Source organism: Gobio gobio, assembly GCF_949357685.1.
Source record: "Gobio gobio genome assembly, chromosome: 2".
Lineage (NCBI taxonomy): Eukaryota > Metazoa > Chordata > Actinopteri > Cypriniformes > Gobionidae > Gobio > Gobio gobio.
In genome coordinates this window covers 1,127,899-1,153,390 of record NC_137098.1, presented here as the reverse complement: position 1 = coordinate 1,153,390, position 25,492 = coordinate 1,127,899, and the positions used below count along the sequence as shown (strand labels likewise).

The 25,492-nt window shown below is 44.6% G+C and overlaps 1 protein-coding gene across 1 annotated transcript; it reads right to left on the bottom strand.

Annotated features, from left to right (window-relative positions):
• Positions 1–3,745: 3,745 nt before the first annotated feature.
• cyp7a1b (cytochrome P450, family 7, subfamily A, polypeptide 1b) lies at positions 3,746–25,388 on the bottom strand. The gene is made up of 6 exons (XM_079810908.1): positions 25,235–25,388; positions 21,488–21,728; positions 18,726–19,300; positions 10,655–10,779; positions 6,380–6,558; positions 3,746–4,509 (listed from the first exon to the last, which is right to left on the bottom strand). The coding sequence occupies exons 1-6, from the start codon at positions 25,312–25,314 to the stop codon at positions 4,195–4,197; spliced, it is 1,515 nt and encodes a 504-aa protein (XP_079667034.1). The 5' UTR covers positions 25,315–25,388; the 3' UTR covers positions 3,746–4,194.
• Between the last annotated feature and the right edge of the window lie 104 nt (positions 25,389–25,492).

Here is a 25,492-nt window from a genome sequence, read left to right as displayed (position 1 = left end):
ATGTGTGATGATGATCAGCTCATATAATGTGCAGTGTGTGCTGTGTGTGTGTGTGTGTGTGTGTGTGTGTGCAGTGTGTGCTGTGGTGTGTGTGTGTGCTGTGGTGTGTGTGTGTGCTGTGGTGTGTGTGTGTGTGTGTGTTCAGTGTGTGTGTGCAGTGTGTGCAGTGGTGTGTGTGTGTTCAGTGTGTGTGTGCTGTGGTGTGTGTGTGTGTGTTCAGTGTGTGTGTGCAGTGTGTGCTGTGGTGTGTGTGGTGTGTGTGTGTTCAGTGTGTGTGTCTGTGGTGTTTGTGGTGTGTGTGTGTGTTCAGTGTGTGTGTGCTGTGGTGTGGTGTGTGTTCAGTGTGTGTGTCTGTGGTGTTTGTGGTGTGTGTGTGTGTTCAGTGTGTGTGTGCTGTGGTGTGGTGTGTGTTCAGTGTGTGGTGTGTGTGTGTGTGTTCAGTGTGTGTGTGCTGTGGTGTGTGTTCAGTGTGTGGTGTGTGTGTGTGTGTTCAGTGTGTGTGTGCTGTGGTGTGTGTTCAGTGTGTGGTGTGTGTGTGTGTTCAGTGTGTGTGTGCTGTGGTGTGTGTTCAGTGTGTGGTGTGTGTGTGTGTGTTCAGTGTGTGTGTGCTGTGGTGTGTGTTCAGTGTGTGGTGTGTGTGTGTGTTCAGTGTGTGTGTGCTGTGGTGTGTGTTCAGTGTGTGGTGTGTGTGTGTGTGTTCAGTGTGTGTGTGCTGTGGTGTGTGTTCAGTGTGTGGTGTGTGTGTGTGTGTTCAGTGTGTGTGTGCTGTGGTGTGTGTTCAGTGTGTGGTGTGTGTGTGTGTGTTCAGTGTGTGTGTGCTGTGGTGTGTGTTCAGTGTGTGGTGTGTGTGTGTGTGTTCAGTGTGTGTGTGCTGTGGTGTGTGTTCAGTGTGTGGTGTGTGCAGAGCCGGATTAAATAAATGGACTACACTAGGCAGGCTGCATTTTTTGGGCCCCCCTCCATCGATGTTATTTATGAATTGAAATCTGAAACTTAGCAAAGTTACTAATAAAAGTGAATTCACATTTTACATAGCCTAGTCTTTGGTTACAAATTGTTGTATATTAAACAGTCCATCAGACTATTTTTTGATATTCATTATTTATACGTCATTACACGGCTCTATTAAATGCTATTAAATGATCCTCATCCATTGGGAGTGTCATTGTTAAGGCAGTAGTACCAGTAAATAACCAATAGGTGTCAGTAAACTATGTAAACAGAGCAAATAAGTTTATCTTATTTTGCTCTGTTTACATTTAATCAACACATTTAATTAAGATTTTCTGCAAAATGCAATAGCTTACAACATTTATAAATGTTGTAATTAAGAACAAGAAGGCAAACATGACCCCTTCACATTCATCAAGACCATTTAGAAACTGTCTAACAATAAATAATAATAAATATAAGGCTGGAGGATTTAAACTATGGAAAACTAAAGGTATTCAGACTATTAAAGACTTGTATATGGATGGTATACTTCTTACATTTCAAGAATTGTGTGATAAACACCAGATTCCCTCAAAACATTTAAAAAAAAAATATTCACAGCTTAAAAGTTTTATGTCTTCCAGGTCTACAGATATTATGTACATTCCCAAACTGTCATTAATTAAGGAAATAATTGAAAAAAGAGGTGAAAAGGGCCAATTGTCAAAATATTATAATTTAATAATGTCTAACTCTAAAGAGTCTGCTGTAGACAAATTAAACGCATGGAGGAAAGCCATTCAAGAATAAATAGAGGAATTTGAATGGACTGAAGCATGTTTAAAAGCGCAAAAACAAATCATGCTTAAATTATTACAGTATAAATGGTTGACAAGGGTTTATATAACACCTGAAAAACTCAATCATATGTCTAGCAATATTCCTGATATATGTACAAAATGCCAAAATTATAAAGGAACTCTAATTCACTGTCTATGGGAATGTTCTGATATACAGAAGTTCTAGAAGGATGTCATAAACTGTTTGTCAGAACGGTTTAATCTTAAAATACCACATTGTGCCAAACTTTGTGTACTGGGAATATATCCTACAGGTTTCTCACAAACAAAGAAACACACTAGACTGGACTTTGGATTGTTACATGCCAGAAGAGCCATTGCTGAACTAGAAGAGCATGGAAGCACCTTCTATAAAACAATGGAGAAAAGAACTTTCAGAGTGCATTGGACTGGAAAGGCTGACTTATATCTCCAAGAGTAAAATAAAGGACTTTGTACAATTATGGGAGCCATACATGATTATTATATCATATGTAGGGCCATGCCATTATTCTTTTATTGATTTATTTCTTTTTTTACATTTGTTTTTATCTTTTATTATCATTTTGAATTAGATTTTCTTGTAACGTTTGTTGCCTTCACGTGCTCTCGGGATTATCGTAAATACGAGTTTCCTAGGTAAACATTGCACATGAACGCCCTCACATTTTGAATCTTGAATGCAATGCGCTCGTAATCACGACTTCAGAAGTCGGAATCATCAAATTTCCGATAGCACGTGAAGGCAGCATTAAAGGGTTAGTTCACCCAAAAATGAAAATTCTGTCATTAATTACTCACCCTCATGTGGTTGGACACCCGTCAGACCTCCGTTCATATTCGGAACACAAATGAAGATATTTTAGTGTAAATCTGATGCTGAGAAAGGCTTCACACAGGCCTCCATTGGCATTCAGTACATTGACACTTCCAAGATCCATGAAAGGCACTTAAAACGTCGTTACAAAGTCTATCTCACCACAGTGACTCTACAATAATCATATAATGCGACGACAATAGTTTTTGTGCGCAAAAAAAAATCAAAATAACACCTTTATCCAGCTTGTTCTTGTCTTCCGTGTGCGCCTCCACGACGCATGCGCGAGAATATGACGTAGCGCCGGTGTTCGGGAATCGATGAAATACACACTTAAGCCCCATTTTGAGCACTACGCCGAGACCTAAAGCACGATCAATGTAGAATCCAACAGCTGAGACACGCGCGTCTTCCTCTGCTCGTAAACAAATCTCTTCTGGGTCATGTGTCCGAACGCCGGATCTGCGTCATATTCTCGCGCATGCGTCGTGGAGGCGCACACGGAAGACGAGAACAAGCTGGATAAAGGTGTTATTTTGATTTTTTTTTGCGCACAAAAACTATTGTCGTCGCATTGTATGATTATTGTAGAGTCACTGTGGTGAGATAGACTTTGTAACCACGTTTTAAGTGCCTTTCATGGATCTTGGAAGTGTCAATGTACTGAATGCCAATGGAGGCCTGTGTGAAGCCTTTCTCAGCATCAGCTTTACACTAAAATATCTTCATTTGTGTTCCGAATATGAACGGAGGTCTTACGGGTGTCCAACGACATGAGGGTGAGTAATTAATGACAGAATTTTCATTTTTGGGTGAACTAACCCTTTAATGCTGCGTTCCGCGCGAAACGCGCCTTCTGCGCCGCGGGACCTCCAGACGCGCGTAAACGCGCCTTCCCATTGATTTAACATTGAAATCACTCGCGCCAGACGCTCTATTCGCGTTTGGTGTGAACGCAGCATAAAACTTGACACGGAAATGTTGTTTTACTTATTTTCCGCCGCATCTTCCACCGCGTCTTCGGGCCGTGTCTCCGGGCATGGCTCGGCCTTTGGCTCTGCTGACTCGAGCAGGTTCACAGCTGTCGGACGGCTGTCGGACAGAAACTTCTATAAAGCCTGTCTCTTCTTTTGTTCCTCTTCATTTTTTTCTTTTTACGTTTTGCCGCACCGAAAGCATCTTGAATGTTAGCCTACTCAAAACACCTGCCTTTGTTGTCCCGCTCTGACCTGATTATAATAAATACAGTCATGGGCTGGCGTTAATGTGACGTAATGTAACAGTCTATGGTTAAGATAAACATCGTCACTATTTTTAGTTAATTAATAAATATTGAAATAAATTGTAGATAGGACATTTGTACATTTTAATTTTTTTTTTTTTTGTCCCTCTGTCTGGGCCCCATCCCGCCAATCGGGCCCTAGGCACGTGCCTAGTTTGCCTTTGCGTTAATCCGGCTCTGGGTGTGTGTGTGTTCAGTGTGTGGTGTGTGTTTGTTCAGTGTGTGTGTGCTGTGGTGTGTGTTCAGTGTGTGGTGTGTGTGTGTTCAGTGTGTGGTGTGTGTGTGTTCAGTGTGTGGTGTGTGTGTGTTCAGTGTGTGTGTGTTCAGTGTGTGGTGTGTGTGTGTGTGTGTGTTCTGGTCCTGTAGCGGAGCGGGACGTCCCGAGCGGGCGGCAGAACCCCCAGACCCGCGCGCCGTCCGTCCGGATCCAGCGCGCCGCCGCCGCAGAGCTGCAGGTCGAAGCGCCACAGCGTCAGCACCAGGAACTGCTTGATCTCCTGCACCGCGAAGAACCGGCCCGGACACTCGCTGGCCCCGGAGCCGAACGGCATCAGGAAGAGCTTCAGGCGGCGGCCGCTCTTGGAGAAATGAGCCCTGCGCTGCCCGCGCTCATCCAGGAACCGGTCATACCTGAACTCCTGCAACACACACACACACACACACACACACACACAACTGAGGAGTTTACAACACAACCAGCACACACTGGCGCCCCCTGCTGGTCAGAACAGGGGAAACAAAACCTCCTGGATCTGAACCGCTCATCTGAACTCCAGTGATGCGAGAGAGCTCATTGGGTTAACCTCTGGGGTTCTTTGGGTCAAAAATGACCTGAAGCATTTTATAAAAAAATCGTAGCTTCATCGGAATGGTCTGAAACTTGGTGACTTTATTGGTACTTGGTTTATGAACACCCAAACAAATTGGGGACAGGATTGGAAAAGTCTAAGTGGTCGTAAAAAAAAATTGTCACACTCAGGACCTTCATAGGAAATGAATGGGAAATTAGCAAAAAATATGAAAATACAGAGTTTTTTTGTGCATACAATCTACAAATCAGCCAGAATGCAGAAACTCAACAGTGAAGATCTCTAAAACATCAAGAGTGCAAAACAGTGTAAATTCTGTTTATAGTAATAGCCATCTGTATATTTATTCACTGTACATATTCACCTGTAAATTCAGTTCTGTTTATAGTTTATAGTAATAACCATCTCTCTATTTATACATATTTATATATACTCAGTACATCTCCATGTCCTGCACTTATGCAAACATTGTATATCCTGCACTTGCTGCTATTGCACTTCTGGTTAGACCTAAACTGCATTTCATTGCCTTGTACTTGTACTTGTGTAATGACAATAAAGTTGAATCTAATCTAATCTTATACACACAAAAACACACGCACACACAAAAAATGAACACGCTCCATTCCAAAACCTAATTGTGTGTGTGTGTGAGTTGTTTTGTCTGTTTTTCACTCCTGATGTTTTAGAGATCTTCACTGTTGAGTCTTTTTTTCTGCATCCTGGCTGATTTGTAGATTGTACGCACAAAGAAACTCTGTATTTTCATATTTTTGCTAATTTCCCATTCATTTCCTATGGGGGTCATTTTTGACCCGAAGGTTCTGAGTGTGACTATTTTTTTACGACCACTTAGACTTCTCAAATCCTGTCCCCAATTGTTTTGGGTGTTCATATACCAAGTACCAATAAAGTCACCAAGTTTCAGACCATTCCGATGAAGATACGATTTTTAAAAAAAATGTATAAAACGCAAGATCCACTCTAGTGGTAAAAATGTGCTATTGTGTGATAAAAATGCTCAATGTGTCCACCGGATGGCACCATCTCATCTAAAAAAAATTGCTTTCATGAGGCCAAGACTCGACTCTAAAATTAAATACAGCTTTAATAAAAAAAATAAAAAAGTATATATATATATATATATATACATTTTTATATATACATTTTTATTACATTCAATGGGAAAAAATGGGTCATAATTATTTCAAAAATTGTATTTATAAATCATAAAAATGATCTCAAAACACCAAAAACAATTTTGAACAAAAATATATTTAATTGATTTTACTCAAATCTTTTTTATCTTATAAAATGTGCTATTGCGTGATAAAAATGCTCAATGTGTCCACCGGATGGCACTGATCTCATTAAAAAAACTACTTCATGAGGCCTAGGCTTGACTCTAAAATTAAATACAGCTTTAATAAAAAATAAAAAAAGTATATATATATACATTTTTATATATACATTTTTTATTATATTCAATGGGAAAAAATGGGTCATAATTATTGCAAAAATATTATTTATAAATCATAAAATGATCCCAAAACACCAAAAAAGAAAATAAAAAATATTATTGTACAAAAATATATTTAATTGATTTTGTCTGAATCCCGCCCTCGGGTAATGTTTTGAGCTGAAGGTCCTGAGTGAGCCCTAAATGAAGAGCGGTGTGCCCTCATCAGTGAGCGTGTACCGTGGGGTCGGGGTAAATGTCCGGGTCCATGTGTATGAGCTGAGGGTAGAGGGCGATGTGGTCTCCTTCTCGCACCGCAGCGGTCTGACCCGAGTCCAGCCTCAGAGTGAAGTCAGCGCTGGCCACTCGGATCATCATGGAGGCGCTGGACAGCCGCAGAGCTTCCTCGATTATACTGTCTGAGAACATGAGGCAACTACGGCTCATTAGACAAGAATACAGCAATTCATGAGCCCGCAGATCGACAGGTTCACTCTGAGCATCACATCACTTTCATTTAACAGTTTAATAAACAACAACTTAAAGAGTTAGTTCAGCCAAAACTGTACATTGTGTGATTAATGATTGAGCCTCATGTGGTTGGACACCCGTCAGACCTCCGTTCATCTTCAGACACAAATGAAGATATTTTAGTGTAAATCTGATGCTCTGAAAGGCCTCCATTGGCTCAACTTTACACTCTCAAGACCCTTAAAAGACACTAAAGACTAAAGTTACAAAGTCCATCTCACTACAGCGGCTCTACAATAACTTTATGAAGACGAGAATAGTTTCTGTGCGCAAAAAAACCCTAAATAACGACTTATATAGTGATGACGATTTCAAAACACGGCATCATGAAGCTTCGGAGCGTTATGAATCAGTGAGTCGATTCAGCGGTTCAGAGCGTTATGAATCAGTGAGTCGATTCAGCGGTTCAGAGCGTTATGAATCAGTGAGTCGAATCAGCGGTTCAGAGCGTTATGAATCAGTGAGTCGATTCAGCAATTTGGAGCATTATGAATCAGTGAGTCGATTCAGTGCTTTGGAGCATTATGAATCAGTGAGTCGATTCAGCGGTTTGGAGCGTTATGAATCAGTGAGTCGATTCAGCGGTTCAGAGCGTAATGAATCAGTGAGTCGATTCAGCGGTTCAGAGCGTTATGAATCAGTGAGTCGATTCAGCAATTTGGAGCATTATGAATCAGTGAGTCGATTCAGTGGTTTGGAGCGTTATGAATCAGTGAGTCGATTCAGTGGTTTGGAGCGTTATGAATCTGTGAGTCGATTCAGCAGTTTGGAGCGTTATGAATCAGTGAGCCGATTCAGTGGTTTGGAGCGTTATGAATCAGTGAGTCGATTCAGTGGTTTGGAGCGTTGCGAATCAGTGAGCCGATTCAGCAGTTCAGAGCGTTATGAATCAGTGAGTCGATTCAGCGGTTTGGAGCTTTATGAATCAGTGAGTCGATTCAGTGGTTTGGAGCGTTATGAATCAGTGAGTCGATTCAGTGGTTTGGAGCGTTATGAATCAGTGAGCCGATTCAGCAGTTCAGAGCGTTATGAATCAGTGAGTCGATTCAGCGGTTTGGAGCGTTATGAATCAGTGAGTTGATTCAGCGGTTTGAAGCATTATGAATCAGTGAGTCGAATCAGCGGTTTGAAGCGTTATGAATCAGTGAGCCGATTCAGTGGTTTGGAGCGTTATGAATCAGTGAGTCGATTCAGTGGTTTGGAGCGTTATGAATCAGTGAGTTGATTCAGCGGTTTGAAGCATTATGAATCAGTGAGTTGATTCAGTGGTTTGGAGCGTTATGAATCAGTGAGTCGAATCATGATTCGGATCGCGTGTCAAACCGCCAAACTGCTGAAATTTGGCGATTCAAACCGCTGAATCGACTCACTGATTCATAACGCTCTGAACCGCTGAATCGACTCACTGATTCATAACGCTCCGAAGCTTCATGAGGCCGTGTTTTGAAATCGTCATCTCTATATAAGTCGTTATTTAGGGTTTTTTTGCGCACAAAAACTATTCTCGTCTTCATAAAGTTATTGTAGAGCCGCTGTAGTGAGATGGACTTTGTAACTTTAGTCTTTAGTGTCTTTTAAGGGTCTTGAGAGTGTAAAGTTGAGCCAATGGAGGCCTTTCAGAGCATCAGATTTACACTAAAATATCTTCATTTGTGTCTGAAGATGAACGGAGGTCTGACGGGTGTCCAACCACATGAGGCTCAGTCATTAATGACACCATTTACATTTTTGGGTGAACTAACCCTTTAAAAAACTAATATGTTGGTTACTGAGGCACAAACAATGTAAGTGAATGAGATCAAATGTTTGTCAGCCGTCAAACACTGAACTGGACTGATCCAGAAAGCAACAGTGTGAACACAAAGGGTCTGAGACCACATTACTACTAAAGTGGACCAAACAAGGATCTGAGAGCTGTTTCAGGGACAGTGTGAACGTGAAGGGACACTTGGTCCACTTAAAGGAGTCTGAGTTGGGTTCTTTTAAAGAGGACCCAAGTGTGACTTAACTCAAGTCCAAATATGATGATCAATGATCAAGATTTTCACGTTTAGGGTCAATAACGGGAAAGATTCAATTCTCAGACAGAAAAAATACTGAGAACTGAACACAAATGAAATGAAGCTTCCTTTAGACGGCTTCCCAGTGTTCCCTAGTTTCCTGTTCTTGTGTTTAAAGCTTCAGGTTATGTTTGTTTGTTCATTTGTAAACCAAATTTTATAAAAATTGTAAAAAAAAATCTATTTTCTGGAACGCCACTCAAAGTGGGACGTGTGGAACTCGGGGAACATCGCTCAACCCGACCTCAGCGAGACGTCACTTCCAATGAGCGTAAACGTTAGAGTTTGTGTAATATACCTGTGATTTATGTTGTTTTTATTCTGTTTTTGCTCTTGTTGTGTGGTGGCCAGGGCCTGAAATCAACTTTTTTGACCACCTGCCACTGTGACTTTTTACCAACCACTTTTTTCTTTCCTCACAGGGCTCGACATTAAGCCTGTTCACGTGCTGGTCTGGATTTTGTGTGTGTGTGTGTGTGTGTGTGTGTGTGTGTGTTGTAAATATAATTTATTCTGAAGAAAAATTCTCACCAGTGTTCAATCTTCTTTGACATATTTAAATCTGCATATCTTTGATATTTTTACCTTTTATAAAGGGCATGTTTTCCATAATCTTATTAAATATATGCTATGCTTCAGCTTTCAGTTTATATTCTTAAAATTTATCTATAAATTTAATTAGAATAATAAGACACTGTAGGGCTGTTACCAATGAAATTAAATAAATTACACTGAAAAATTACAACTGCATTAAAAAAATGTTATGATGTTGTTTTAAATATTTTGAAAATGTACAAATAAGAAATGTTGGAAAGAATGTTTAAACATGAAGCTAAAACGCCAGTAGGTGGCAGCAGGTCTTAATGAGCGAGTCGATTCGTTTAATTTCTGATTCATTTAAGTCTTTTATGGACAGGTCAGTGAATCTTTGATTCAAACGATTCTTTCAAACGCTGAATCACTCACTAACACACACTGATGCTGTGAGACGGGTTATGGTTCTGCTGTGATCTTTGTTTGGAACGATTTTCGCTGCTGAAATCGAACAAAAACACTCAATAGTGCATTTAAAATGTAAGTGACTTAATGTTAATGAATTGATTTTGTGGCTGTGCTGCGCGAGCGTCAACAGCTCAACATTGTTACCGTCAGTTTATTATACATTTGGCTATATATTATCCATTATCGATCGCCACTTACACTAAATGAATGCAGAATCATTCTTGCCTTTTGTGATTCGCTAGTGTTTTTTTGTTATTGATGTTTTAATCTGTCCATTAAAAGTCTCTTTCACTTGCCCCTTCAAAAATCCACTAGTCCCACAAACATTGTTCTTTAACTTGTAAAAATACACATTTAAGTGCTGTCAAGTTATTAATGATATCAATATAAGAAATATTAACTCCTCTTTCCAATCGCATGAATGTTCTGAAACAGCAGTCGCATCCTCTCAAACTGCTCAATGAATCACTCAATTCTCATTGGCCAATGTGCAGGTAGATTGACAGTGTTACCCGCCAATTGCAAAATTCACCCGCATTTGGTGCATTGTTGGTGTTAATTTCAGGCCCTGGTGGCGACATGATGTGGTCCAGACGTCTGACATTTAATTTGGGATATATTCCCACGTCCAACCTCGCCTGGAACGCAGCATTAGATCTGATTGGCACACAATAGACGTCTAAAACTGTGGATCTGAACCGGTGCCAACTAGGAGACCCGGCGGGACCTGATAAACCTTATCGTCTCCAGTTTCCAGAGTTTCCCATAATCACTAGCCAGTCCTCTACATGTTCAAACCTGATACGGTGCAAGATTGCGCAATTATTACGAAATGAAGAGCTTGAAAATTCCCGAGACATGTTTAGTCAAGTGATCATTAGAATGAAGCATTGCAGCGGAGTAAAGCTGTTAGATTTCCTACCCAACACAGCCATAGAGTCCAGCTGTTCTCTGGAGAGGCGGATCCTTCCGTCCGGGCTGTTCCACATCTGTCCCGACAGCACCCGCTCGATCTCTGAGCGCGCAGCGGACAACGCGGAAGCACATCTGAGGGTCACAACACACAAACATTACCATCCGCACAAACTGACCTGCACAAACTGGACCTTTAGGGGTGCAACAGCGTCACTGGGGCAGAAAGGACATCTTTGCACCTTTTCCACCCTTAAAAGATGCATATTAGCAGTGTTGGGGAAACGCATTACAAGTAACTTGAGTTACGTAATAATATTACTTTTTCCAAGTGACTAGTAAAGTAACGCATTACTTTTCAAAATTACAACAAGTTACTTTTTCACATTAATTTGACTGACAGCTCTCCTGCCCTCATGTTGAGTTAGTGCAGAGGTGTGTGTGTGTGTGTGTGTGTGTGTGTGTGTTTCCTCCTTTGCATCAACATTTTTTTTTTGCTAATTTGATATCCTCAAGGACAACATCCGGCTATTTTTCGTCTATATCCAACGTTTTTCCACTCTATCCAGGGGTTCACGACGGGGTTTCGCTTTCAGCTGGTCTGACGTCTGTTTTGTCTGTCTCCATCTTTTTATGACTTTTGCGTGTTCGTTCTCCCGCTCTTCAATTCAATGCAGTCGTTTCCGGATCGCGTTTTTCCCCCCTTTGTATTATTTATTTTTACTCAGTAACGGATGTGGTTTAAAATGTAGCGAAGTACAATACTTCAAACAAAACATACTTAAGTAAAAATAAAATTACAGATTTTTAAAACTACTTAAAAAAGTAGAAGTACGCAGAAAAACTACTCAATTACAGTAACGCGAGTAAATGTAATTCGTTACTTTCCACCTCTGCCCAAAACAGACTTCACTCGCTTCATTCTGCGTTCACACCCGTAACTTACTGGAAAACTGCCGGACCGATTTAACTGTGTTTTTGAAAAGGTCCTGTTCACACATGAGTTATATCTGACACAGACTGTGTGTGTGAAAGTGGCTTTTGGACCTCACTATACACTCTCAGAAAAGAAATGAGCAAATACTGGACCTTTAGGGGTGCAACAGCGTGTCACTGGGGCAGAAAGGACACCTTTGTACCTTTTGTTACCCCTTTAAGGTTCATAGTAGGACCTTAAGGTACACATTGCTATTCTAAGGGCCCTTGACCACCTCCCCTGACCACGGTCAGGACCAAACAGATGACATTTGGTCAGACGAAAAGAGTCCGGATCAAATTGAACAAATGTTCGGTTGGTTTTTAGTGTTCAAGCATTTTCTGTACGGTTCAGACTCTCAGAGCATTTACAGGAAGTTCTTGTTTATGTTTAAATATTATAATGTTATTTTTAAATGTCATCTCGGCTATATTGATTATGAAAAGTGAAAAGATGCGCAATATGTCAGAAGGTCAGAGATGATTTTGAGCACTTCATTAAGTTTTGTTTTGTAGAAAGACTTTCTTTAAAGTGAATTTCGTTTTTTATGAATTGTATATTCATTTTAATCAATATTTCATCAGTCAATTGCCTGGATTTAATAAATAAGAAGCAAATCTAGCAGACAATAATCGTGACATGGAGGCGCCGGCGCGATCTCGATTGCTCTTGAACACGTCTCATAAATAAACCCAAACTCTGCAGGCTCACACACATGAGAAATATGAGTATAGGAATCTTGAAATGTCCACTTTGAAACTAAACAATTCGAAACGAACAGAAATAGTCCAGCAATGCGCACAGTTCACAGTTCACACGTCCGTTTACAAGCCAATCACAGTGAAGATGCCGCCCACATGATGATGACGACAGGACGCGAGTGTGTCATGTGCAGTTCTCTAGTTCGCTCGCATGATGGCAATGTGAAACCAAACCAAAACTAACCCAATGGATAAAATATATCAAAACATGAACTTCGGTTTGGATCTTGGTGTGGACTTGGTGTGGAAAGTAATGCATTACAATATTGCGTTAATCCCTTAAAAAGTAACTAATTGAGTTACTTAGTTACTTTTTAAGAAAAGTAATGCGTTACGTTACTTTTGCGTTACTTTATCTCACCTGGGCTGGGCTTGTTTTTGTTTTGTTTTTATAACAAAAAAGTTTTTGTAAAGACCTCTTCATACCAGAATGTAAATAATGCGCCCCAGGCTGAGGTAAAGATGCAGATTCCCTCATGAACACTAGAGGGCGCAGCTCTGGAGAATGGAGAAGAGATGCAGGAGAAAAAAGTTTTACCAATAAAAACAAAAAATCTAGTAATTTTCATCATTAAAGGTCAGCAGCAAGACATTGGTAAATTAAATATAAAGGTAGATTATGCATAAAAATAGTTGTTCCCTTTCGTTCAGTCACTACGACGTAACGTTAGTGACTAACGAATGGGGGTTTCGCTTAGAAGCCTATCAACTTCGAGTTTTGAGAAAACGCCCAATGGCGTGCCAATGCCATGGGGCATGCGGAATTTGCATACGTAGCTCCGCCTCACTGCGTGAGTATATAAGGAAGTACGAGGCAATATCGCATTATGTTTCTGCTTTCGGAGCCAAGAGTACCTACCTCTTCACTCCTACAGCCTTCTGAGACTCTGTCAGCTTCTTCGAGACGAGCAGCTTTCCAGTCGGTGTTGGTGTGACGGCGCGTTCCAGTGATCGCATACTTCCTGCCTGCTGATCTGTGCAGTGGTCCGCCTGACAGCTGGTGTGTGTTTCCCTGGGCGCTTCGGCATCGACTGCGAGGCTTTCCTCTCACAAAAAGAGCTTGCGCGTGGCACGTCTTTTTCAAGACGGCTCGCCCGTGCACTTCCGGGTGCGATCGATTTTCCGCTGCTGTCTGAGGACGCATTCACTGCTCGAGCGTGTTTGGGCTTCAGCGCGCACGGGCAGTGTTTGCGGATGTGTCACGTTTCCATTACGGGGGCGTGACCATCGCGATGTCACGGTCGAGACTCAATGATCTCCGTGAGGAGAGAGAGTCCCCTCTGCCACACCCCAATCTACCGTCCCCGAGTGAGATGGTACTTTGGCTGGTGGCCAGGGTGACCTGAGGGCGGTGCTGTGGTATTAAGAACCCCGACGTTCATTCCTCGGGCCACACCCCCCTCTTATACATCGCCTCCGCGAGTGTTGGATTGAATCTACGGCCCGTCTCTGACGCCCCGTTCGTTCAGTTCACGCTCCGGATAGCAGTGAGATGTCGATCGCCGCATCCCAAGGTGGGCTGGAGTCCTTTGGGGATGACGATTAGGTTGTGCTCCGCCTCCGGGTGTGTCAGCACTGCCTGATCTGACCTAAAGTTGACAGCCATGTTATCTCGGGCAGCCGCGAGTCTCGCGCTGGTGTGGAACTCCGCCCAGTCGTGGGTGCTCGTGGTTGCGCGATTGGTTTTTGGGGGCGGCACCCGACAGCTGTTGGGCCCCGCCCCCAATGCCTTTCGCTCCCGGGGTGCATGAGGAGATCACGCGGTCCCGGAAGTCCCCGTGCTTCTCGCGACCGTTTGGTGGCCTCCTCCGCCTTCTCTGCCCTTGATGGGGCCACGGCCTAGGGTACACTGGGGCCCCCTCCCCCCCCACTGTTGAACTCTCTGTTGCGCACTACGGTGTCCACAGAGGGCTTTGACGTGGCGTGGTGTGGCTGTCCTAAGCACCCCCCCCAAAGCCTGTGGGCTCGTCTACTTCGGTGGCGTGGTCCCGCAGTGCTACGGGCAGGCCGCCGCCCCTTTGCACATGCACAAGGGTGGAGCCGACCCAGGGCTCTTCATTGAGCTGCGTGCCGCAACTGACCCCGCCCCCGGGCGGTGAAGGTGGCCACACGCTCCCTGGGTCGGGCGATGTCCACAGCTGTGGTCCGGGAGAACACCAGGCCTTACCTGGTGATGTGGAGGACGTTGAGCGGGCCCGCCTCCTCAACTCACCCATATCCCAGGCTGGCCTCTTCGGCGGCGCGGCTGAGAACTGCGCCCAACAGTTCTCGGCCGCCCCAGAGCAGACTGAGGCTGCAACACGTACTGCCCCGGCGGCCAGCTGCTGCACCAGCCGCCGGCCCAGTCGCCTCAGTCCGCTCGCCGCCGAGGGCGCCCTCCCTCTTCCCGCCCGGCCCCAGCAGCAGCCTTCACCTGGGCCGCGCCGTGGAGGTGGTTGAGGATGTCGCCCAGTCCGCTCCCCAGACTGGTTAAACGCCAGGATGGAGGTGGACAACTCAGAGATGGGTTCCAGTTCTTCCCAGGGGATGGTAGCAGGGCCTCTCCTTCCCCCGGTGGAGGGCCGGGGGAAAATCCTTCCGCTGCTGGCCCCCGGGCTAGCAGCGCTTGGGAAGAACTCATGTTCCTGTCTCTGAGCACCCAGAGACTGGTGATGACAGTGCGCGCCACCCTCGGGTCTCGCCACTCGCATCCCTCTCTGTCGCCAGCCCCCTGGTAGAGCAGACCCCAGTGGAACGCGAGTCCTTCCCTGGTCTCCTCTGTCAGGGCGCAGCCGTTAACCGTGCTCCGACCCGGGGACGCCCAACAGCCTCCCCTGTCCGCGCCGGTAACGCTGCCTCGCTGCCCCACCCAGGGTACGTCTGTCGTCCGGATGACCCCGTTGGTGCAGTCTCTGGAAGCCTGGCTTCAGCTTCCGGGGCTGTCCCGCTGGGTCTCTGCTGACTTGCCTCTGACAAATCGAGAGCAAGAATGCGGTTCCACTGAAACTTTTTCAGAGGCTCCTGGGGCATATGGCATCTGCAGCCGCGGTAACGCCGCTCGGATTGCTTCATATGAGACCGCTTCAGCACTGGCTTCGCGATCGAGTCCCGAGATGGGCATGGCAGTCTGGCACGCTCCGGGTCCAAGTGACTCGGGCCTGCTTACAGACACTCACCCCGTGGTCGAACCTCAGCTTTCTACGGGCTGGTGTGCCCTTAGAACGAGTTTCCAGGCATGTTGTCGTATCGACGGATGCCTCTGCCACGGGCTGGGGTGCCATGTGCAATGGACAAGCAGCCGCGGGCTCCTGGACAGGACCCCAGCGCCTCCTGCATGTCAATTGCCTCGAGTTGCTGGCAGTACGGTTCGCCCTGCACCGCTTCCGAGCGTTGCTGAAGGGTCAACATGTGCTTGTCCGGACAGACAACACGGCCGTAGTAGCGTACATCAACCACCAGGGCGGTCTACGCTCCCGCCGCATGTCTCAACTCGCCCGCCATCTCGTCTTATGGAGTCAGAAGCGCCTGAGGTCCCTTCGTGCTGTCCATATTCCGGGAGTCCTGAACCACGCAGCCGACGAGCTCTCGCGGTTTCAGCCTCTCCCGGGAGAATGGAGACTCCATCCCCGGACGGTTCAGCTGATTTGGGAACAGTTCGGCGACGCACAGGTAGACCTGTTTGCCTCCCACGACTCTTCCCACTGCAGCCTGTATTATTCCCTGACCGAGGGCACGCTCGGCACGGATGCACTGGCGCACAGCTGGCCGCGGGGCCTACGTAAATATGCGTTTTCCCCCAGTGAGCCTACTCGCACAGCTTCTGTGCAAAATCAGGGAGGACAAGGAGCAGGTCCTTTTGGTCGCCCCGTACTGGCACGGCCGGACCTGGTTCCCCGAACTCATTCTCCTTGCGACAGCCCCTCCCTGGCCTATTCCTCTGAGACCGGACCTCCTCACTCAGAGACGGGGCACCCATTGGCACCCGCGTCCCGACCTTTGGAACCTCCACGTGTGGCTCCTAGACGGGACCCGGCAGGTTTGAGTGGCCTACCACCTACGGTGGTCGCCACCATCACTTCCGCTAGGGCAGAGTCCACTCGGCATGCCTATGCGTTGAAGTGGAACCTCTTCGTCACCTGGTGCTCTTCCCGCCAAGAAGACCCCTGGAAATGTCCGATCGGGTCCGTGCTTGAGTTTCTCCAAGAGGGGCTGGAGCGAAGGCTGTCTCCCTCCACCCTCAAGGTATATGTGGCCGCAATATCTGCCCACCACGATCTCTTGGAGAACAAAAAGGTAAGTCAGCACGACCTGGTCATCAGGTTCCTGAGGGGAGCTAGGAGACTGAATCCTCCTCGCTCTCCTCTCGTACCCTCTTGGGACCTCGCAGTAGTACTAACTGCTCTGCAGAGACCTCCCTTTGAGCCTTTGCGGTCGGTCGATATTAAGTTTCTGTCTATGAAGACGGCTCTGCTGACCGCATTGGCCTCAGTCAAGAGGGTCGGGGACCTGCAGGCATTTTCGGTTGACGAAGCGTGCCTGGAGTTCGGGCCGGCTAACTCTCACGTGATCCTGAGACCCCGGCCTGGATATGTGCCCAAGGTTCCCACCACTCCGTTCAAGGACCAGGTGGTGAACCTGCAAGCGCTGCCTTTGGAGGAGGCAGACCCAGCCTTGGCATTGCTCTGTCCAGTACGCGCTCTCCGCGCCTACGTAGACATGACGCAGTGTTTCAGGACCTCAGACCAGCTCTTTGTCTGTTATGGTGGAGAGCGGAAGGGAAGTGCTCTCTCAAAGCAAAGGCTGTCTCACTGGATAGTGGACACCATTGCTTTGGCTTACCAGCAGCAAGGCCGACCATGTCCCCTTGGTGTGAGGGCACACTCCACCCGGAGTGTGGCTTCCTCTTGGGCTCTAGCGCATGGCGCCTCGCTAGCAGACATCTGCAGAGCTGCAGGCTGGGCGACACCCAACACATTCGCCAGATTCTACAATCTCCGAGTGGAGCCAGTGTCCGACTATGTACTCGCCCCCCCGAGGGGCCGGTGATGGGCCAGGCTCAGGTGTCTTCGCTTGCTCGCCACTCCACTCCACGGACTGGATACGTGCGATATTTTCCTCAGGTGAGCTCCCCGAGAGCCCTGAGCTCCTCCAGCACTGTCGACGCCGACATCAGTTCAGTCTGCCCTCTCGAGCCCAGACCCTCATGTCCGGCCAGGTGCCCCATGTGCATGGTTCCCTCTGGCGACCCCCACATGTGTATTTCACCGTAAGTCTCCGCAGTGAGCGGGTTTCTTCCCTTGGCGTGTCCCCGCCACCCCTAGGGTTAAAAATCCACCTTCGGCTGGTACCCTAGAGATCTTCCATATGCAACCCTCTCCGGGTCATATGTGTCTCTTAAGTCCTCCCCACGGGTAGGCATCTTGGCATTCCCTCACTGGGATATGCTTCCCAGTGTACCTTGGTAATCCTGTGTTAAGTGGGAGTCCTTCGTCCGTACTAGTCTTACGACAGGGAACTCACACTTACGCAGGGCGCTGGAAGACGGCTGAGTGGCGGGATTATATTGGGACCCCCATTCGTTAGTCACTAACGTTACGTCGTAGTGACTGAACGAAAGGGAACGTCTCGGTTACGGATGTAACCCTCGTTCCCTGAGGAGGGAACGGAGACGTAACGTCCCCTTGCCACATCAGCTGTGTTGCCTGGAACGCAGGAGTTCAGTCTTGGCTCCTCAAGCAGGTAACATAATGCGATATTGCCTCGTACTTCCTTATATACTCACGCAGTGAGGCGGAGCTACGTATGCAAATTCCGCATGCCCCATGGCATTGGCACGCCATTGGGCGTTTTCTCAAAACTCGAAGTTGATAGGCTTCTAAGCGAAACCCCCATTCGTTAGTCACTAACGTTACGTCTCCGTTCCCTCCTCAGGGAACGAGGGTTACATCCGTAACCGAGACGTTTTATTTAATATTTAATTATTGGAGGTTTGTATAGTACTCTGATTATGCATTTGACTGATTTTATTCATTTTGAGGAGGACAGAATCTTTATTGTGCAAGTGAGATAAATAAATGCTCACATTTAGTCTAGAACTACAATAACCCTCATGTTCACACACACACACACACACACACACACACACACGCCTATGCACTAACACAACATGAGGACAGGAGAGCTGTCAGTCAAATTAATGTGAGCAAGTAACTCAGATATTTTGTTGTAAATTTGAAAAGTAATGTGTTACTTTACTAGTTACTTGGAAAAAGTAATATTATTACGTAACTCAAGTTACTTGTAATGCGTTTCCCCAACACTGCTAGTGACACTGGAGTTATTGAGTATTGAGCTATGGAGCGCACCTGAGTGTGTAGTACAGGCTCCAGAAGGCCGCTGGAAGAGTATTGGCCTGTGAAGCCCAGAGCATACACACATGTGTCCGCGCTTTCCCAGCTTCATCCAAACTCATGCGGTCGAACACGTCCATCCTGCGCTGAATCAGCTCTGAGACGCATCTCCGCTGGTGGAGTTCGTCGTGCCGCAGTTCCTCCGCCAGGGCTTCCCTCGCCCGCTGTGCCCGCGCCATCAGAGCGATGGGCAGCCCAGCGGCCAGCAGAGGGAACGCTCCATCAAACTCCAGGAACTCGCGCTCCGCTTTCTGCATGCTGGTTCTTTCCGGAAGAAACCCTGCGTCCTTTCCGAAGAGCGTGAGGAACCCTGCCTCGAACATGATGCGGTTGGTGAAGCTCTGAAGGCCTTCTTCCAGCCAGCCGTGTTCCCCAGGTCCAGCTCGGTCCAGAAGCGTCTGCAGATTGCACAGCATGGACTCGCTCAGCTGCTCCAGAGCCGCGCCTTGAAGAGTCTGCCGGAAGATGCCGTGAACTTCCCTGTAGCTCTCAGTGAACTGCGGATGGGTGAAGTCAGCGTGACCAAAGACCTGAGAGAGAGAAACAAGACCAGACATAGACTTTAAAGGGTTAGTTCAGCCAAAACTGTAAATTGTGTCATTAATGACTGAGCCTCATGTGGTTGGACACCCGTCAGACCTCCGTTCATCTTCAGACACAAATGAAGATATTTTAGTGTAAATCTGATGCTCTGAAAGGCCTCCATTGGCTCAACTTTACACTCTCAAGACCCTTAAAAGACACTAAAGACTAAAGTTACAAAGTCCATCTCACTACAGCGGCTCTACAATAACTTTATGAAGACGAGAATAGTTTCTGTGCGCAAAAAAACCCTAAATAACGACTTATATAGTGATGGCGATTTCAAAACACGGCATCATGAAGCTTCGAAGCGTTATGAATCAGTGAGTCGATTCAGCGGTTCAGAGCGTTATGAATCAGTGAGTCGATTCAGCGGTTCAGAGCGTTATGAATCAGTGAGTCGATTCAGCGGTTCAGAGCGTTATGAATCAGTGAGTCGATTCAGCGGTTCAGAGCATTATGAATCAGTGAGTCGATTCAGAGCGTTATGAATCAGTGAGTCGATTCAGCGGTTCAGAGCGTTATGAATCAGTGAGTCGATTCAGCGGTTCAGAGCATTATGAATCAGTGAGTCGATTCAGAGCGTTATGAATCAGTGAGTCGATTCAGCGGTTCAGAGCGTTATGAATCAGTGAGTCGATTCAGCGGTTCAGAGCGTTATGAATCAGTGAGTCGATTCAGCGGTTCAGAGCGTTATGAATCAGTGAGTATATATAGAACGGTTTTTTTTAGAGTATAGGTCTAACGCAGGCTTCCTCAAATCTTGCCCTGGAGGGCTGCAGAGTTTAGCTCCAACCCTGATCAAACTCACCCACCTGTGATGTTCTAATGAACCTGAAGACATTGATTAGCATGTTCAGGTGTGTTTGATTAGGGCTAGAGCTAAACTCTGCAGGAAAGTGGATCTCGTGGGCCAGATTTGAGGATCCGTCTTTTGTGCTCTTGAGCGCTGTAGCGCCCCCGTCAGGCCGATCGGGGCGAGCTTTGGTGTCCTTGTAGACGGTGTGAGTACTACTAGCCCTCAAAGTTTCAATTCTCCACGACTTACGGTTTGATCTGCCGGTCACTTTTAGGGGAGAATGCTGAGCCTTGGACATTCTAACAATAGTGTTTTAAGAGAATGAGATAACATTATAAATACAGCAGAGAACAGTCGCATTGCATCGGTCTGTTATGCCAGTAATCTAATGCTTTCTTATCAGGAGAACAGTAATCGGTAACTTCATGCAGTTTATCCCATTTAACCTCTTACCTGTCACCGACACCTGGGACTCTTTTTTTGATCGGCTTTTTTTTCGTATCATATATTTGAGTAATTATCATAAATTAGGTATCATTCGAAAGCTTACGAACTCAAAATTCCTCCTGTGAAAACCGTTTTGAAATTGGAGGTTGCGTTACCATGGAAACGGTACTTTAAATTATTCTAGCGGGCTCCTCCCCTAGTGGGCGTCGTCATGTTTTATATTACAACATTTATTTTAACTTCTTTATAATAAAAATCTTTTCTAATCTTGACAAAACACATATCGTCGGAAAGGTCTGAGTCTCAAGGTTCCATATTTGGTGACCATTTTGTGATGCAAGGGATATTTGGACAGAAATTTACAGAAAAATGCATCCAAAAAACAATCAATGGAATATGTGTGACACCCGGTGGCTGTTTGTGGTACAGCGCCTAAACAACATCTCATGGGGACTTCAATTTTTGTGATATCAATTTCAAATTTGGAACACAACTTGGTTAGACATATGGCTTTGATTTTATAGTAATTTTAGATTAAAACATTTTTGTAAAATATATATTTTATATAAAATAAAAATATTTAGTACAGTATTTTTTATTTACAGTAAATTTAAATTTCCATAACTTTTTCATACTTTCATATTTTGAATAGCTTTCAGCAATAATCTGCCGAGTGTCTGCTTTAAAACAAGACCAAACTTAGGTCTATATTCCAAAGCATTCTTGAATTACTTTAAGTTTGGATAGTGCGTTTTCATGTGTATTCTCAAAAAGTCGGGTGACAGGTGAGAATTCTCCGATGTTTTCCTCCTCTTCATGGGGTGAGTGTGTGGAATCCATGTGGAAGTATGATTGTAAATTAAGATAGCCTCAGAATCGAGTCACTTACCCGGTGCGAAAAGCCAAGAGCGAACTTCTGAAAGTCCAGATTTCTGCTCTGCCGCACCACAACGGAGAAAGAAAAAGGGTCTGTGACAAAAGTGAAGAACTTCCCGGCGATCGCACAGGTGAAAACATCGCCGTATTTCCTCTGGGTCGCTCTTAAGAATCCTAAAGGGTTTCTGGCGTAATCCAGAGTGACTCCGAGGAAGGGCAGCCAGCCGGTCAGCAGCGGAGGCTCCCCGGGCCGCCTGGAGAACACACAAATACATCTCAGTGGGGCAAGATGAGCCAGTGGGTCAACTTACCCCACCCCCTTTATCTTGGCAACTGTACACTTTTATCGTCATGTGACCATACAATTTGGAACCACTCTGAAATTACTGTAGATACTTGCGTTGTACTTCTGCCTTATTTTCTCTTATCTTGAGGACGACATAAGTTTTTTTTAAAAATGGCTCATCTTACCCCACTCTCTCCTATTTTTAATAAAAAATGGTCACCTTTGCTGTGGGCTATAGTGTACAGGAATCTGCACCGATTGGACAAGACTAACTCAAAGTGTTTTCCATTACACTTTTTACTCTCCATTGTTTTTGAATGTAAACGTGCGCTAGATGGACGTCTTTAACCGCTGCGCTCATGTCTCCAGTCTTACGCAGCTTATTGTGACACGGCATTAAAATAAGTTCAACTTTTAAAAATGCGTCTCTGGACCTGTGTGAATGGCCCTAATCCATTTTGTCTGCATTTAGCTACTGTCTTGCTACGCTTTTTAAACGTTTTTCAAAGGATGAACTTTGAAGGATGAAGATGCGAGCACAATATGGAAGGACGAATGGGTTAAAATTCACCATTAAAGGGCTAGCTCAGCCAAAAATGAAGATTAGCCCATGATTTCCTCTCGTCATCCGAGGTGTGTGTGACATTCTTCTCTCAGACGAATATAATCTGAGTTATATTACACAAGTCCAGGCTAATCCAAGCTTTATAACAGCAGTTATAGTTGCTCTGTTTTTGAGGTGCATCTGTGTGTCATATAACTGCTCCAGCGGCTCTGGGGTGTTAATAAAGGCCTTCTGAAGCGAATCAACGCGTTTGTGTAAGAAAAATATCCATATTTCAAACTTTATCAAGTAAACTTTCGGCCTCCGCCTTCTGTGTAAAAGTGTTGAATGTTGAAAGTGAAACTCCAGATGTGTGTGTGACGTCATGACGAGCGGAGCTGAGCGTTAGTCTTTCCATCCGCAGGAGAACTTTACACACTTCCAGAAACTGAACAGGGAAGGCGGAGGCCGAAAGTTTACTTGATAAAGTTTTAAATATGGATATTTTTCTAACACAAACACATTGATTCGCTTCAGAAGGCCTTTATTAACACCCCAGAGCCGCTGGAGCAGTTATATGACACACAGATGCACCTCAAAAACAGAGCAACTATTACTGCTGTTATAAAGCTTGGATTAGCCTGGACTTGTGTAATATAACTCAGATTATATTCGTCTGGGAGAAGAATGTCACACACACCTCGGATGACGAGAGGAAATCATGGGCTAATCTTCATTTTTGGCTGAGCTAGCCCTTTAACCAACGCTGTGTCACATGTGAGACGCTACAAAAGATGCAATCGCAATATGGCGTTTTAGACGAAAAGACACTAGAGTGTTTTCTGGACACCAGTGTTTGGTTATTGGCAAATTTTGACCCATTTGGCTTTCCATAGCACAACAGTTACACACGTCTGTCTAACGCGTTTACATGGAAGAACAATGGAAAAGTAGAGCATTGGAATGGAAAAGCGGGATCTGTTAGAGAATCCATTCCGTCTCCATTTAGCTACTTTCTAACTACGTTTTTAAAAGATGAACGCTGCGTCATGTGTGAGATACGGAAGGACAAATGGGTCAAAATTTGGCATTAATTAGGGTTGCACGATTAATCGAAATCGAACCGCAATCGCAATTTGGGTTATGTGCGATTATGAAAGCGCAAAGGCTGTGATTATTAAATAAATAAATGCCCAGCGTGTGTGTGAAGAGCTGATCTGAGATCAGGAAACGCTGCTCCGTCTGAAAGCACTGCGAGTTTGAGCAACACGTGTCAAACATCTTCACAAACTAGTAATGCGAAGCGTTCATAAACCTGTCCAACAAAATACAACATTTAATAACATGTTTTAACTGTCTTCATATCGTCAGTGGAGCTGATGTGGCGTCTCATCACAGAATATCATCAGCACTGAATACTTTATTATTATTATATACCCGAGAAGGCTTGAAGAACTCAATACACCAGATCTTGTCGCAGTCGTGTGTTTATTATCTTCATGTTTAAGTGTTTCTATCTTCTCTTTATTCAGCTACAGCGCTACAGCTTCACATTAGGGATTTCCTGAAAGCGAGCGATGACTCTCTGAGGCGTCTGTGGAGTTTGTGCTCGAGAGCGCCCTCTGGCTTCAGTGTGAATCACACTTTTGGGTAGAAAATAAGAAAAATAATACTTCTCTCCAAATAAATGTATATGACAATCCATGTGTTTTTCTTCAGTGTACAGGAGTTTTAAGAGGCTCATATTTCATATTAAAGACATAGACTTTAAGAAATTGATATCACAGATAAAAAGCACAGATTTTTATCATTTTTTTTACAATAAATCATTTGACCTTTCTAATGATTATTAGTCATAGACTGTCTGCATATTAACAGGTAACCCATCATTTTTTTTTGTAAAATAGTTTTTCTTTCAAATATAATAATAATAATTATTATTATATTGTTATATGTATTCTTACATACATAAAATTTGTAATAATGAAAATATTATTGTAACAGTAATATTTCTTATTTTGTTAAATATTTTTTAGCAATAATAATAATCATGATAATAATTATTAGTCATATTAATATATAAACACAAAATGTTATATACACAACTTTCATTTGTAAAAAATAAAAAATAAAAAACGCATTTTAAATCGCAATCGCAATTTTAACCAAAATAATCGCAATTCGGTATTTTCCCCAAATCGTGCAGCTCTAGCATTGACCAAACGTCTAGCGTCCAGAAAACACAATATTTTTGTGGCGTTTTAGACGAAAACCAGCGCAAAATACAGCAATTTCTGGACCCTGGTGTTTGGTCAATTATGACCCATTTGGCCTTCCATAGCACAACAGTTACACACATCCATCAAACGCGTTTACATGGGAAAACAATGGAAAAGTAGGAATGGATAAACGGGATCTGAAGCGCATGCGTCTCTGATATGTCGCTTTATAAGGCTTCATTATCAGTTCTTTCCTAAAACACCATCTACATGTCTTTTAATGAGTATAACTTTTAATATATTTTCCAAAATGTCGTCTTCCATGTTATGCTTGGCTGATATTAATATGTCAAGGATTTGAGCAATCTACTTGATATACACATTATTTATTAAAAAATGTATTGAGGTATGTTTATTTCAATCACCACTCTAACGCATTTTATGATTTATTATCCACCACAATAAAAAAATAATCATCAAGTAATTGAATTAATTAAAATAACTAAATAATCAGAGATGTGTATTTAGAGTGGGAACTGATATTCTAATACATCAGTCTGGTGTTGTAAAACACATAACAGCCGGATATTCCTTATGAATATTACAGTAGTCTATATGTTTATAATGTGAGTTATGTGGCAGATGGACCATAAGGTCAGGTAATCTCTGAGAGAAGAAGAGCGGTAACTTTAGAGAAGCAGTGGAGCTCACCTTCTCCGCGAGTGCGCGCAGATCCACGCGATCAGGAGCGTCAGGAGGAGCGCGGACACCAGCACGAGACACGAGGCCATGATCCCGGAGATCTGATCGGTTCACCGACACGCAGCGCGCGCTCCCGACCTCGCCTTAGGCGCGCCCCCGCTGCGCGCTTGACGCAACACGAACACACGCCTGTTGCTTTTCCCAGGGAATTTTCCCGAGTTTCTCAATCTCTGGTGTTCAGGATCGAAGCCACCTTTATTACACAGC